This window comes from Mus caroli, chromosome X (genome assembly GCF_900094665.2).
Source record: "Mus caroli chromosome X, CAROLI_EIJ_v1.1, whole genome shotgun sequence".
Taxonomy (NCBI): Eukaryota; Metazoa; Chordata; class Mammalia; order Rodentia; family Muridae; genus Mus; species Mus caroli.
Genome location: NC_034589.1, coordinates 94,652,822 through 94,669,849, shown reverse-complemented (window position 1 = coordinate 94,669,849; position 17,028 = coordinate 94,652,822). Strand labels below are relative to the sequence as shown.

Genomic DNA, 17,028 nt, shown 5'->3' with positions numbered 1-17,028 from the left:
CCTATCACAGCAATACCCCAGGCCCTGGTACCAACTTCTGTTTTAGTTAGGGTTTTGCTGCTGTGAACAGACACCATGACCAAGTCAAGTCTTATAAAAACAACATTTAATTGGGGCTGGCTTACAGGTTCAGAGGTTCAGTCCATTATCATCAAGGTGGGAGCATGGCAGCATCCAGGCAGCCATGGTGCAGGAGAAGCTAGAGTTCTATGTCTTCATCCAAAGGCTGCTAGTGGAAGACTGACTTCTAGGCAACTAGGGTGAGGATCTTATACCCCCACACACAGTGACACACCCATTCCAACCAGGTCACACCTATTTCAACAAGGCCACACCTCCAAATGGTGCCACTCTCTGGTCCAAGAATATATAAACCATCACAGACTCCCTCTTCAGAGAAGAAAGAGTAGTCCTGAGAGCGTTTCTTCAAGAGGGCCTATATAGGGCCTTAAAGACTTAGAGGCCCCGAGCTTAGTGGTTAAGATGGGATCTGCCCAGTTTCTCGATCTAGCCAATTTTAAGATGCTGAATAGGAAAACCATCTCCTTTTGAATTTGTGTAGCTTCCAAATCAGGCTTATTCGGCACCCAAATTTCAATTCTAGTTAGTATAGTGGAAATAACACAGGATCTGGACTCTGGAGATAAGGATGTAAACTCCAGTCCTTCCACACAGGCACTCGGAACCCAAGAACAAGGAGCTTGGCCTTGGTGCTTTATGTCTCTTCTTGAGACTGAGGTTCCACAAGAAAGACTGAACCAATGTCAGCTGGGAAAACTTCCAAAGCCTGGATGTAAAGTGTCTGCCTCCCTCCTTATTTTCCAGTTGGAAGAGACAAAGAAGTTGACACAAAAACACAGATGGAGTAGACACAGAAGTTGGATGTGCTGGGTAGCAGCATTTCCAGGCTCCACAGAGATTTTCCAGCTAAGGGTGCTGTGGGTATCACAAACTTCAGCTCCAAGAATGTGTGTCCCTTATAATTGTTTAATGTCATTTTAGAAGAACTACATCCAGAGTCTCCTCTAGTCTAAGAGAATAATGGTTGCAGTGCAAACAGAGAGTGATCCCTTATGAAAATTTAGAAGGCATCTGAGAAAAAGCCTGTGCTGAAATCTGTTTCTGCAGCTGGCCCTCTTCGATTCTCAACACTTGGACAAGGAAGCCCCTCAGGGCCCCCAATGGAGGAGCTAGAGAAAGCACCCTAGGAGCTGAAGGGGTCTGCAACCCTATAGGTGGAACAACAATATGAACTAAGCAGTACCCCCAGAGCTCTTGTCTCTAGCTGCATATGTAGCAGAAGATGGCCTAGTCGGCCATCATTGAGAAGAGAGGCCCCTTGGTCTTGCAAACTTTATATGCCCCTGTACAGGTAGGGGAGCAGGGCGGGGGTAAGGTATAGGGGACTTTTGGGATAGCATTTGAAATGTAAATGAAGAAAATATCTAATAAAAAATTAAAAAGAAAAGGAAAGTTAGGGGCAGAGAAGGGTATGCAGAAAATGACCTCTGGGCCAAGAGATTGAATTCTGTCTTTAGATTCCCTAACTTGACAGAATACTTCATGATACAAAAGCCTAGAGATGTTTATACTGAGAAAGTAAGCCTGTGCAGTCTTAGATAAAATAATACTATCATTTCAGAGCCAAATTTCATCAAAGGGGCATTTCCCTAACCTCTTCAGCTAAGTTCTAAATGTTGAAAGAACAATGGAAAGCAACTGAGTAAAGGGAGGTGGTGGTGGTGGGGTAAGGTGAAAAGAGAGGGAGAGAGTTATGTGAGTAGGAAAATTCCATTAAAGGGTGAAAATTAAGTGAACAGTTCAATTTCCCTCTTCAAGTATGTGCCTATTCACTGTGTCCAAGGAAACCCATATTAACTGGCTTCTAAATCACTTTTAAATAAAGTAGATGGTTAAGGCTTGTACGCATTTTCTTCTCAATAATGTTCCATACAGAAGGTGGCAATGCTAAGCAATGACGTGAGCTATAATTTCTATCTTGAAGGGATGCAACAAGACTCAAGAATCCAATATTCTAAATTCAAATTTACTTCTTTAAAAGATGAAGCATCCTGGGAGTGAGCACCCAGGAAAGAGCAGAAGGATTCTGCACTCACTCTGGCTCTCTGCTGTTTACTAACTTTGCTCAATTCAGGTCGTCAGAAGGCTGGGCATTTTCCCAGCTTTTCTTTTTCAGTAGGAATATGAGTTTGACATGTAGCTAAGGGTACCTGAAGTGATAAGAGTACCCTACTGCTCAGAGGATCGCCAGGCTACCTCTGTAGTTAGCCATTTTGTGCAGTTTGGAATGCTCCATAAATATAAACAGACAAAAATCACTTAAAGAACTTTCTTATGTTTACTTATTTTATTTTAGGTGTCTAAGTGTTTTCCCTGCAGGTATGCCTGTATGTGCATTACACACATGCCTGTTGCCTGAGGAGGACAGAAGGCAGCACTGCATTCCCTGGAATTGGAGATACAGATGGTTGTGAGCCATCAAGGAGATGCTGGGAACCACACCCAAGTCCATTATAAGAGCAATGAGTGCTCTTAACAGTGGAGCTATGTCTGTACCCCTGGTAAAGAACTGTAAGGTCCATAATCTAAGTTACTTGTGAGGCTTATGAGGGCAGATCACTAAATTCAATGTCAGTCTGAGCTACAGAGTCCATTCAAGGCCAGCCTGGACAATGAAGTGAGATCACGTCTCATTCAAAGAAAGTAATAAGAGGGTGAGTGATGTAGTCCAATGATAGAGTATCTGACTAGTACATGTAAAGCCCTGGGTTAAATTCCCAGTATCATATAGACAAAGGCAAAAAGGAAGGATTTCTAAAGGGAAACTCATTAGTTTCATATTATCTCTGTCTTCCTTTAATGTCAGAACCCAGAAACAGACAGGTACATAAACTGATTTTACAGTTCATTTTTTTTCTAGTGCAAAGGGTGAATTTCATTTGCCTAGTCTTTACAATACAAGCTGCTTTCTCGTTGGATTATCTTCTTTAGGCAAGCAAGCAAGCAAGCAAGCAAGCACTTCATGTGCCCTTAGCAAGTCCCTTGTTAAGTACAAAGTGGACTTAAGAAACCAAGGACAGCACAGTGAATAGCTCCAACTAGCATCTACTATAAAAACAGGACAGGAGCAGAGTAACACAGTGACATAGATTCTTATATCTATCACTGAGCAAATGATGCTAAATTCTCAGAGCAAGAGGTATCATCTTTGATCATCTGGGAAATTGAATGAAGACAGCTTTAAGGTGAAGGACCAATGTATTGATGATACCTTTCCATAGGTAGAGTTTCTTTTCTCTATAAACAGTCTTAGGTCTTCATTAGTGCCTGACAACTGATCTGATAAAGGAAGGAAAGAAGAAAAAAGAAGGCAGTGGACAGAGTAAGAGAAGGAAATAAATATGAGCTGGAAACATATGTAGAAGGAATAAGAAAGAAGAACCACAATGCGGGCTTGGAGTAGAATGCGGTGGTAAAGCTTCTGCCTAATATTCTTAGGGCAGAAGTTATGGATTGTATCCCCAGTGCAAGAGGAAGAAGATACACAGAGCAAATAAATATATAAACAAATAAACAGACAAATAAATAAATAAATAAATAAATAAATGAATGATTCTACAAGGACAACTTGTATGTATTGCTAGAGTCAATTCTACCTTCCATGGCTTGTTGTTGAAGAACTAATTCTTGTTCTTTATAAAGTGCAAAACTCATGTGAATGATTGAATGAAGTAATGGGCAATCTATGTTGAAAGAAATTAATGCAAAATCCTGTCTCATTCATTTTTTTCTAATTAGTAAAATCACAAAACTCAACTTACCCTTTTTCTTGTTCTTAACAGGACCTATTAGAAATAAAAGACGGAAGATTAAGTTAGTAGATCATTTTAAAAATGGTTATTCTCTAAAAAGCCAGTAAGAGGTACTGCAAATTTAGGGGAGCCCATAGTCATGGGCCAGATTTTACCCAAGGTATCTACCATTCATCTATCAAAATCCTTGTTTGCTGATTATAGAGACTAGAACAAAATACATGAAAGATGCTTCCCTTGAAAAAGAACAATTCTTCCCACTTTAGTCAGGAGGGAGAAGGGTATTCTTCTGTAGAGATGAAATGCCCAGAAACGCACAGCTCAACAACCTCAGGACGGCATTCCTTTAATTCTGCAAGTCCTAAGGTTGTAGAGTCATGCATTCAGGTGAAGCAGTGATGCAAAGTTTCAGATTGGGACACTAGAAGAGAAAAGGCAGTGCTCTTATAGAAGAAGCAGAACAATAGTAGTTCCTTCGCAGTCACTTCCTTATTGTGATTTAACTTGTTAGTTATTAGAAGCATGCAGCTGTAATACATTCATGTGGGGCCACATGCACTCCCACAATTTGCCATAACTTAATAGGTGCTCTAAAGGAAATGTCAACAGCTTCTTTTGTAGTAGAGTCGGAAGTGTCTTCTCATGTATTGTTTTAAAAGAAAGCCATTTTAATCAACAGAGCTCATTTTTATTCATGGGGACTCAGGCTTTTTCTTTCTTTGGATGAATATAACTTTCCTTAGACACAGGCACTTAAATTCTTTTCCAAACTGTTATGAAGCCAATATAGCCTAGCTCTAAACCACAGCCAATGTCCTTAGGAGCAGTTCTGTAGTCTACAGTTTGTTTCATGCTTCTGTGTATTATCTAACTTGATTCTTGTAAAAGTATAGAAAGATTTCCACCTATGAAATCAGGTTTCATAGGAAGCTAATAGAGTCTCTAGCCTGGAAGATCTCCAGTGTGGCCCCAGAGCAAATATGCCCCTTCAAAAACTCAATGTCTGTTTAGATTTCTCTCAAAAAGAACTGTGCAGCAGTAGGAATTGTGTGCAGTGTGCAGAAGATGTTTCAGGTTCAGTGGAGCAATTGAAGATCATGATTTTCCTCTTTTTATATCCTCTGTCTCCTCACACCTTTCCTCCCTCCTCTGTTGTCATCTTTATTTGTGCTCTGAGTTTTTGAGATATTGTTTAAATGTGTAGTCTAGGTTGGCCTTGAACTGTAATCCACCTGCCTCAGTCTCCTGAGAGCTGGGGCACAGGCATGAGGCATACCTGGCTCCTGTATGTTGTTTTTCAAAACAGCATTAAGCATTCTGGATGGCTATGACTGAATGAGAAACAACAACATAACCAGAGAAGCACTTTGTTCTTGAATAAGATGGCTGTTTAAGGAAGGATTTACACAGAAAGGGCACAGCCCCACCAGCTAGCTACCAACTGGCCAGTTAGTTACTCCAGCCTCAGAAGCAAGGTGGTGGCTACTGCAGCTGCCCTGCCCTTATAGCCAAGATGGCATATCCCTGCTTTACTTTTTGGTCATTTCTGCTAGCTAAAGGATAGAGCTGTTGCACCAGATTCTGAGGCAATCCAGGACATCACCAGTCAGTTGGTCTTTTCTGAGTATCTCTATGGAAGGTGGTAGCACAGTAAATAGTGCCAGAACACCATCATCACAGAACTTACAAGTTGGATAGGGGTGTTAGGTTTCAAACCTGGGACAAATGGCTGAAGTGCCTATTTAACATATTAAATACAACCTGGCCACCAGGTTCTCCATGCATCCCTTGGTCTCTACCTGTTACAGGGCCCTCCTGGTTGGCATACCTCTCCCCACTCCCTACTCTGAACTCTAGTCCAGGGGACTGGGCTGCTCTTCCCTATACAATCCAGGCATTTTGGTTACCTGCTCTTTTTGTACCTTTGGGCTTCCTGGGTGCTGCATCTGGCTAGACTCTCCCCACTCTCTCCCTTTCTCCCCCACCTCTCCCCACGTAGCCCAGCTCAGGGTCATGTACACTCTCCCAGAAGTCCCTGCCTCTACCTTTTATATAAAGTAAACTTTCTCCTACACCACAACTAGGAACAGTAATATTTCCTTTCCGCTTTCTTTTTCTTTTCTTTTAGTATTTTTCATTCAAAGGGGACCCGGGAGTCATGCTTGCTAGTTGAGGAATAAAAAAAAAAAAACTTAAAAACAGGTTCACCTTAAACACACGGGTGATAAAAGGGAAAGAGGACAAGTTTCATTTGTTTGCTTTTGGACAGAAGGTCTTGCTATGCAACCCTATCTAGCCTGGAATTCACTTGTATCCCATAGTGGTCTTGAACTCAGAATTTAGAGCAAGCCTCTTGCTTCACACTCCTCTCTCTGCCCAAGTGTTGGGATTTGCAGTCATGTACCACACTGCATCTGACTTGCGAAAGAGAATTAAAAAAAAAAGATTTCTACTTTAAATCTTGCCGAGCATCTATGGTTGGGGAGCTCCTAGACTCCATGGGAGAACCTACCTACTATTTGCTTTCCTAAATAGATATAATATCACACTGCTCTCTAAATTGCTATCTCCTTAACCATAGACTGGCGCTGCTTTCAGAGCCCATCAGAGAAATGTTTTTGTGCAGTGGATGGTTATTGCAGAAACTTACAAGTGGTCAAAGTGCAGGGAATAAGTGTTAGTGGAGAGCTCAGCCATAAACTATTGTGCTGGCTAGTTTTATGTCAATTTGACACAAGCTATAGTCATCTGAAAGGATGGAGTCTCAGCTGAGAAAATGCCTCCATGAAACTGGGCTGTAGGCAAGCCTGTAGGGCATCTTTCAATTAGTGATTGATGGAGGAAGGGCCCATCCCATCCTGGGTAGTGCCATCCCTGGGCTGGTGGTCCTCCAGGAGGGGCAAACCTGTAAGCAGCAGTCCTCCATGGCCTCAGCATCAGCTCCTACCTCCAGGTACCTGCCCTGTTTGAATTCCTGCCCTGACTTCTTGTAATGGTGAACTGTGATGTGGAAGTATAAGCTGAATAAACCCTTTCCTCTCCATCATGGTGTTTCATCACAATAGTAAACCTAACTAACACAACTATTTAACATATTTCCCCTTCCCCATAACACCCAGGGTCCATCATAGAAGAGGACCAAGAAAAGACTGTAAGAACACGAGGTGTTTTGTTGGATGTGACAGGACAGTTGTACTCACAAACTCATTGCAGCTATGCAACATCTGTAGAAGACCAAGCCAGTCAACAATGCAGCATGGAGGTGTCATGGGGGAGTCAGTTTTCTTTAAGGGCGTGGTCCCGGTAGGTCTACCATGTTCCAGTGCCCCACACAGTAAGTATTTTGGCAAGTACAAATTACACTCAGTGGGGTCAACCAAGAAATGGAAACAACCTAGATGTCCATCAACTGGTGAATGGATAATGAAACTGTGGCACATCTACACAACAAAGTACCATTCAACTGTTAAAAACAAAACCATGACACTTGCAGGCAAACAAACTTCTGGGTGAGGTAACTCAGACTCAGAAAGGCAACTGTCATGTATTTTCCTCTGTCATTTGTGGATGTTGGTTGCTGTTGTTATTGTTTTTGTTTTTAAAAGATTTATTAATTATGTATACAGTGTTCTGTTTGTATGTACACCTGCATGCCAGAAGAGGGCACCAGATCTCATTACAGATGGTTTTGAATCACATCATGTGGTTGCTGGGAATTTTAAACTCAGGACCTCTGGATGAGCAGTCAGTACTCTTAACCACTGAGCTATCTCTCCAGCCCTTGTTTTTGTTTTTTTGAAACAGGGTCTCTCTATGTAACTTTGGGAGGTCTAGAACTTACTATGTAGACCTGGCCGGCCTTGAACTCACAGAGCTCCTCCTGTCTTTGCCTCTTGAGTGGTAGTCCACCCAATGGATATTAGTTTTGAATCTTCAGATATATGTGTTTCATTGGAATATCCATTTTCAAATATACTTTCAACTGATTTCTTTTTTAAAAGTTTTATTAGCAAATATACATTATGCATAATGGTTCCATTATGCCGTTTTCATACATGTACATAACATATTCGGATCCATTCACTGCTCCCATTACCCTGTTTTGTCTCCCTGCTACTTACTCTTTCAAACTACATTGTTGTTTTAAAAGGCATTTAATTAATGATCTTTGTTTTTATCACAATTATAAATTGTAATTATAAACAATGTTTAAAAATTATGTTTTCATGTGTGTATCATTTCATTCACTTATCAAAATATTTAAAGAATGTGTCATAAATAGCAGTGTTGGATCAAAGACTATAAAAGCTTTCCTTTTATGTAGTTAAATATATATGGTTACTGCCCTCAGTTTTCATGCTTAGTGGGCTTTCCCTAAAGTAATACATGGTATCATTTTTGGATATTTTTCTAGCTTTTTAATGTTTTTTTAAATTGTGATTAATGTGGCAGGAATTATATTGTACTATGTGAGGTAAAGGATCAGCCACATTTTTCTTTTTCTCTAAATAGCTATAACATAAAGGTCACATAGAGAACTGATGCTCCAAATCCTGGCTTCTACTTCACTTCTGGTCACAGAAGGACTCCCATAGAACTTCTGCTTAGTAAGCAATTGCCATATCCCTTGTGTGTGTGTGGGGGGGGGGGGCGGGGCGGCACATAATATTATTACAATATATCACATTTCCTAAAGCACTAATGAGTATATCCTCTCAACAATATAAGGATTCCTCTTTGTTCTAACATTGATTACTATGGCCAGCAAATCATTTTTTATGAGTTTCAAAATTCACTCCCTTTTTTAAAAATTAGGTATTTTCCTCAATTACATTTCCAATGCTATCCCAAAAGTCCCCCATACCCTCCCCCCATCCCACTCCCCTACCCACCCACTCCCACTTCTTGGCCCTGGTGTTCCCCTGTACTGAGGCTTATAAAGTTTGTGTGTCCAATGGGCCTCTCTTTCCAGTGATGGCTGACTAGGCCATCTTCTGATACATATGCAGCTAAAGTCAAGAACTCCGGGGGCTACTGGTTAGTTCATATTGTTGTTCTACCTATAGGGTTGCAGATCCCTTTAACTCCTTTGGTACTTTCTCTAGCTCCTCCATTGGGGGGCCCTGTGATCCATCCAAGAGCTGACTGTGAGCATCCACTTCTGTGTTTGCTAGGCCCCGGCATAGTCTCACAAGAGACAGCTATATCTGGATCCTTTCAGCAAACGCTTGCTAGTGTATGCAATGGTGTCAGGGTTTGGAAGCTGATTATGGGATGGATACCCGGACATGGCAGTCTCTAGATGGTCCATCCTTTCGTCACAGCTCCAAACTGTGTCTCTGTAGCTCCTTCCATGGGTGTTTTGTTCACTCCCTTTAATTGTCACATGTATCCCTTTGTCTTTGAGGTCACTGTAGGTTTCCTGTTTCCTGTTTCTAGAGAGGAAATGCTGGTGAGCTAGAGCTGTTCCCATACCTGCGGTATCTAAGTAACAGAGAGCGAGTCAATAATTTCTTTTCAATTCCATAACTTTTAAGATAAACTGATCTGTCTTCTTAATATGCTTCAGAACGTTATTCTTCCCCAATTCAGAGTACTACCATCATCATGTGTTGCTTTCATGATAAGAACCAACATTTCTATATCCTCCCATTCCCTCTATTGGTAACCACCATGATTTCTACATGTGAAACTCCACAGACATATCAGAGTGGGACAGCCAGCTGTAAAGTAGTTCAGACTGCTTTGGTAAAAGTAAAGTGGAGATGAGACAGGCTTTGCTAACATATGCAGACATTAGGAAAAGGATGCCTTATGATAGACATGGGGCTAACAAACAGCTAAAAACAAAATAACCCTAAGGCAAGTGAGTTTCTACCTCATTCTTTGTCTGCTCCATTAGGGAACACCACACAGTTTATCTTTATTTGAGGATTAAGATCAATGAAATAAAACTAAGAAGCTTGAATCATGTATCACATGAAATTATCTTTTTAAAAACAGGAGAAATGGACTCTTTAACACATAAAAACTGAGGAAATTTATTGACAGTAGATTTCAAGAAATGTTAACAGAGAACGAGTATGACACAGGCCAGAAGTTTGGATCTACAGAAAGAAGAGCAGATAAGGGAAGCTAAAGAAAGGAGATAGAAGACGTGAAACACCAACAGACACACTACATGAAGGGGAAATTCCACAGGCCTCATCCAGACAAAGAAATGACTGCTGAGAGGATGAGAACTAGTCCCTGCCAGCGATGAGTCTCTTACTTGATTATTCAAGACCAAGTGGTCAGCCCTGAAATCATGTGCACACATGCAACACTAAGTTGCACTCAATGGACTAAGTAGGTTGCTCTGACAAGGCCCATGACTTTGAAAGGAAGCAAGGGAGGGGCTGGAGGGAGGAAAGGGCAGGGGGAAAATGGTGTACTTAAATTTTATTTTTAAAAGCTAAAAATAATAAGCTTCAGGAAGAAATATGCCTTAAACACTTTATTTAATCTCAACTTAGTAGATAATACTTTTGTTCAAAATAATAATAGCAAATATATATTCCTTATTTATAGCTTAAGGATCTGTGGAAGAAATGATAGCCAGGGCTGCCATGTGACCATGGACATTGGATCCACTGGAGCACAGTAGGCTCATCATCGGCTACACAACGGGAGACAGCTCCCCTCCCTGAGCCTCTGTAAATAGCCAATAGCTTCCCAGGGAACAGGGGGGCTTCATGTACTTCTCTGCCTCCTGACTGACTGCTGACAGGCTCAGTCTTGTGCAGATCCAGTATAGGCAACTTGCAGCTGCTGAGTTCACAACTGCAAAGACTGTGTCATGCCCAGAAGGTAGCATTTCACAGCCCTTCTCCCTATCATCTGGTTCTTATATTCTTTCTACCCTTGGGTCATGATGTTCCCTGAGACAGAAGAGGTGGTATTGTTTAGGCCTGAGTACTCAACAGTCAATTACTCTCAGCCGTGAGTTTTCACTCGCTGCTATTCATTATAAAAAGTTTCTCTACTCAAAGCTGAGAATCCCATGTGTGTATCTGTATAAATCTAAGTATAAATATTTAGAAAGTGGTTTGATGCCATATTCATTTAGCAAACTCCATGAGTTTTGTTTTTTTAAACCAGGTTTATAGTACCAGGCATGAATTTCCTTCTCAGGAGCAGGTCTCAAATTTATCACAGAGTCTGAAGCTGTGCTCACAACATTCATTTACACCAGTGGGCATGTGTTGGTAGGCAGGTGGCATTGTAGGGTACAAGGTCCACATATGGCTGAAAATATTGATGAGTTTTGTATTGATGAGTTTCCTCCCCGGGCAGCCTTTATTGCATTTTTTTGACACAATCTATATTAGTCAATAGGGAGGGAGCTTCTACTTAAGTTTCAACTTGATTTGTCTGTGTCATGAAACGGAGGTATGTAATGTCTTCAGGTATAGAGTATTATTGTCTAGTTCTGGTGGACAACCAAGAATAATGGTAACAGCCTATATTGTTAGGTGGCCACGTAGGGAGATGTCTACATGTCTTCTTATATCCTTAGTTTTGGTTAACTCCCTGTCTCTACCTCCTCCTGACCTTTGTCCTTTATAAGCCCTTCCCATTTAAACTTTACCACTGTAGTAGTCTTCCCCCTGTACTTTAATTAACATGAGTTCTCACTGTTTGCCTCATTCAAGCCTCTTTGCCCAACCCATGGCCATTATAAAACCTCTTGCTCTCTGGATATTCCAAGTTAAATACAAAAATCTAAAATTTTGAAATGAGAGGGAACATGCAGTGTTTATCTTTCTAGGCCTTTCCCCCTGCATAATTTTTCCAGTTTCACCAACTTTCCTAAAAAATTCACAATTACATGTTTTAGTGCTTTATAGAGAATTCCATTGTGCAACTGTATCACAAATTTTCATTATCACTTTACCATTGACATATGCCTTATTTAGGGTTCCCATTGCTATAATAAAACACTATAATCAAAAGCAACTCTCAGGGAAATCAAGGCTCAAGGCAGGAACCTGGAGGCAGGAACTGCAGCAGAGGCCATAGAGAATGGTGTTCGCTGGCTTATTGCTCATGGGTTGCTCAGCCTGCTTTCTTATATAACTCAGGACAACATGCTCGGTGGTGGCATTGCCCTGCCATAGAATGGGTCCACTCCCATCATCATTCTTCTAGAAAATTCTCCCACAGGCATTCCCACAGGCCAGTTTGCTTAGAGGCATTTTTGTTGATGATGTTTCCTCTTCCCAAGTAGCTCCTGCTTGTGTCAAGTTTAAAAAAATAAGCCAGCACATTGTTTAGGCTGATTTGTTTTCCTAGCTGTTGTGAAGGAGTTATCAATGGACATAGTTGGGCAGGTAGTTCTGTTGGAGAGTAGACAGTCCCTTGGACATACACCCAGGAATGGTCTAGTCATCAGGTCATGTGGTAGATGCAATTTCTAGCCTTTTTGAGGAACACAATGCTGGATTCCACAGCAGTTGTATAAGTTTCCATCCCTGTCAACAGTCTCCTCCCTGACACCCTCACCCTCAGCATTGGTTGTTGCTTATTTTTCTCCTGCATACCACTAGAACTGGGGTGAGATGGACTCTCAAGGTGGGGTTTGATTTGCATTTGCCTGATGGCTACAGATGTTGACCACTCTTTTAACTTAATAGAGTCCCAGTTGTCAATTGTTAGTCTTTTTTTTCTGATCAAACAGTGCCTTATTCAGAAAGCCTGCACATATGACTATGTTTTGTGGCATACACCCTGCATGTTCTAGCAATTTCAAATTTTCAGGTATTACATTGAGATCCCAGATCCATTTGGACTTTATTTTTTATGCAGGGTGAGAAATATAGATATCATTTTCTGTTAAACAAAGGTGTTACTTCCAGAAATTCTTAATCCAAACTATCATGTGAACAGCCTTGTTAAAGGTCTTTACTTCCCTTCGAAGCTTTGCAAGCCAGACCCCCACCACCTGTATTTCTCTTCGCAGTATCTTCTAAATTCCCGATACAGTTCATTAAGCTTAATCACTCAATGGTTTTCCTAGCCTAAAGCTCCAAAACTCTCCACATTTCTCCCACAACACATTCCAAGGCATAAAAGTCACATGGTCAGATCCTTCACGGCAAGGACCTACTCTCTCTGGCATTGATTTCTAGTCTAGTTTGTTTCTGTGTAGCTCTGATAAGACACCGACCAAAATCTGCTTGAGAAGGAAAAGATTTATTTGACTTACACATCTCAGTCACAGTTGGAAGAGAAGTCAAGGCAGGAATTCAAGAAGGAGAAGAGGCAGGATTGCTTACTGGCTTGTGGGATTATCTCCCTCTAGGTGACTCTAGTTTGTGTCAGGCTGACAAAAGCTAACCACCATTATATACATGCTGATACTAACTCAAAAAAAACAAAACAAATGAATTTCTATAAGTTTTTAAAATAAATTTTCTAGCTGTAGGTATTTTATTAAAATAGCAGAAAATGTACTGAGACCACAACCAGGAAGGATTTATTTCTCATATGTAAGACTGGAATAGCATAAAATTAATCTATTTAATCTACCTTATATCAATAAGCTAAAGAAGAAAAACAAATAGTCATATTGCTAGATGTAGAGAATATCTTAAATAAAATTCCACATCCCTTTATGATGAAAAATTCCACCCAATAGGAGTCAAGGGCATTCCCTCAATTTAATCAAGAAAGCTATAAGAAATCCTGTATAGCACAGTGATGAGAAAATCAGAAGTTATCCCTTTAGATCCAAGAACGAGTAGGGGATGTCCATTCGCAACACTACAATTCAGCAATCATTCTGTAAATCTTAGCTCATGTGACAAGTTAAGAAAAGAAATAAAGTAAAAGGAAGAATTAAGCCTGTCTACTTACAAATACCATAACTTTCTGGTAGAAAATCTCACAAAAGGCTTCTGGAACTAAATATCAATTAACATAATGTTTCACGGTTAAACTCTAATATACTGGAGTCAAATTCTTTCCAAATATCAGCAATGAACAGCTGAAATTCGATATAAAAGATTCCAGCACTATTTACCTTAAAATGAGAGAGGAGGGTAGCATTTAGGTATAGATTTAACAAAATATGAGTATCCATATGGGAAAAATTTTGATTTAAGAAATAAACATCTAAATGGAAAGATGGCCCATGTCCATGGAAAAGAACTTAATATTGCAGAAATGTCACTTCCTCCAAACATCACCTATAGATTAAATGCAATCTTAGAAAGTTACTTTGTAGATATTAACAAACTGAATCAAACAGTTATACACAAAGGTAACAGATACAGACTGTCAAATATGATATTGTGAAATAAAAACAAAGTTGGAGAACTGCCATTCTTTGATTCAAAATTTACTAGAAAGTTATAGCAATCAAACCAGTGTGGTACTGGTGAAATAGCACACACAGGTGAAACGGAACACAGAGAGCATAGAAACAGACTTATAATAGAGTCAACTGATCTTTGACAAAGGACAAAAGGCAACACAACAGAAAAAATGAGAGTTATTTTCATACATGGTGGTGGAACACCTGGGCATCTACATGCACACAAGTGAATCGCGACACAGACTTTTATGCCTTTCACAAAATTAACTCAAAAGGGGTCAGACCTTAAACCTTAAATACAAAAACCATAAAAATCTCATGACACAACATAATAAACCTCTAGTCAACTTTACTCATTGTAACGAGTTTTTAGGTAGAAAATTAGAAGTACAACTGAGAAAAAAGTTAACTTGGCGTTCCTTAAAATTAAAATTTGTTCAGAAAATGGTGTCCTTAAGTGAATTTTTAAAAAGCTGTGGCAGTGTATGCACACCTTTAATCTCAGCACTATGGAGGCAGAGGCAGGCAGATCTCTTGAGTGACGCAGGCCTGGTCTATAGAATGAGTTTCAGGACAGGCAGGGTTACACAGAGAAACACTGTATCAAAAAACACAACTCCCAAACAAACAAGAACCATGAGAAACATTTGCAAAAACACATGGAACATGTCATATACCTACTTCTATCCAAAAGATATTTGAAATTAAAGCTTTGAAACCCAAGAAAAAAAATGGACAACCCAGTTAAGAAACCAGCAAACATCTAAACAGAAAACCTAATAATTAAGAAAGAATCAAATTAAGAAGTGGGCTACACCCACTATACCTCAAGCTCACTTGCTGAACTATGTTCCTAGCAGATTTATTCATAATAGCCAGAAGCTGGAAAGAACCCAGATGCCCCTCAACAGAGGAATGGATACAGAAAATGTGGTACATTTACACAATGAAATACTGCTAAGCTATTAAAAATAATGAATTTATGAAATTCTTAGGCAAATGGATGGAACTAGAAAATATCATCCTGAGGGAGGTAACCCAGTCCCAAAAGGACATGCATGGTATATACTCACTTATAAGTTGTTAATAGCCATAAAGTACAGCATACACTCCACAGACCCAAAGAAACTGGGTAAAAAGAAGAGCCCAAGGGATGATGGGTGAATCTCACTCAGAAAGGGGAACAAATTCACCACCATTGGAGGTGAATGGAGGGAAGAATCTTGGTGGGAGATGGGGTGAGGAGGGGAACAAGGATGGGGATTGGGTGTGGGGAGAGGTGGGTGTTAGAGGACTGGGGAAGAGAACAGAAATCAATGGGAGGCATCTCTGGGAGTAACTGGAGTCCTGGGATGGGGGAGGCTCTGAGGAGTCTATGGCGGTGACCCTAGCTGAGACTTCTATGAGCTGGGAATATGGAGACTGAAGTGGCCTCCTCCTGTAGCCAGGCAGGACTTCCAGTGGAGGGAGGGGGACATTAATCTCTCCACAAAACCTTCAACTCCAAATTTGTCCTGCCTACAAGATGAGCAGGGATAAAGATGGAGCAGAGATTGAGAAAATGGCCAGTCAATAAGTGGCCCAAGTTGAAACACACCCCATGTAAGAAAACCAACTCCTGACCCTATTAGTGATACTATGCTTGCAGACAGGAACCTAGCATAACTGTCTCCTGAGTTGCTTCATCCAGCAGGGGATAGAGGCAGATGAAGGGACACATAGTCATACATCAGGTAGAGCTTGGGGAGTATTGAGGAAGAGTGGGAGATAGAAGTGAGCAATCTGGAGGGATCAAGGACACCTCAAAAAGACCTACAAATTCAACTAACCTGGGCCCATAGGGACTCACAGAGACTGAACTACCAAACAAAGAGCATGCAGGGGATGTACCTAGCTCTCCCTGCACAGATGTATCAGATGTGCAGCTTGGTCTTCATGTGAGTCTCCTAACAATTGGAGTGATGCTGTCTCTGACTTAGTTACCTGCCACTGGAACCACTTCCCCTAACTGGACTACCTAGTAGGGCCTTAGTGAGAGAGGATGCACATAAGCACAAGGTGCCTGGATGTCCCAGGGTGGAGTGGTACCCAAGGAAGGCTTCCCTTCATCTAAGTAGAAGGGGATAGGGTAATGGAGAGAAGGATTTGTAAGGGTGGGGCTGGGAGGAGGGACTGTGGCTACAATCTGGATGTAAAGTGAATGGATGGATGGATGGATGAATGAATGAATAAAAAGAAATGGGCAAAAGATATGAACAGACACTTAACCAAAGGAGATAATTAAGATGGGGAAAAAGATATTATTTGCCATGATGAAACTGCAATTTAATATGAGGAGAGAGCAGTCCACAAATGGCAAAATGTAAAACACTGATATCCAATTTGTGACAGAATACGAAGCAACAGGTCCTGCCGTCACACTGCTGGGTGAATGCAAAGTGGCACATTTGGGAAAATGGTTTGGCAATTCTGTAGAAATTGGCACAGAAATCACAGTGTTAAATATTACTCAAAAGAGCTAGAAATGTGTGATCACACAACTTGCATACAGGTGCCTTTTATCAACATTATTCATAATTGACTCAAACTGTCAACAATTATTTAACAAATGACTGAGAAACAAGTTGCTATATACCTATACAGGATATATTGCTCATCAATAAGAAAAATGAGCTTTCAAGTTACAGAAGGATTCAGAGAAAATTTAAATGCATATTGCTAAGTGAAAGAAACTAGGCTGAAAAGTCTATATACTGCCGCGTGACATTGGAGAAAGGGTAAACAATGAATGCTTGCCAAGGAGGAGGAGGAGAGAGGGAGAGGGAGAGGGAGAGGGAG

At 40.7% G+C, this 17,028-nt stretch overlaps 1 protein-coding gene across 5 annotated transcripts in view; it reads right to left on the bottom strand.

Moving 5' to 3' along the window:
* Eda (ectodysplasin A) overlaps positions 1 to 17,028 on the bottom strand; it is a 397,585-nt gene that overhangs the window by 15,213 nt on the left and 365,344 nt on the right. For all 5 annotated transcript variants that reach the window (XM_021152867.1, XM_021152868.1, XM_021152869.1 and 2 more), the window contains exon 3: positions 3,843 to 3,866. In XM_021152867.1, the coding sequence (XP_021008526.1) occupies positions 3,843 to 3,866 (24 nt within the window). The remainder of the gene's footprint in view (positions 1 to 3,842; positions 3,867 to 17,028) is intronic.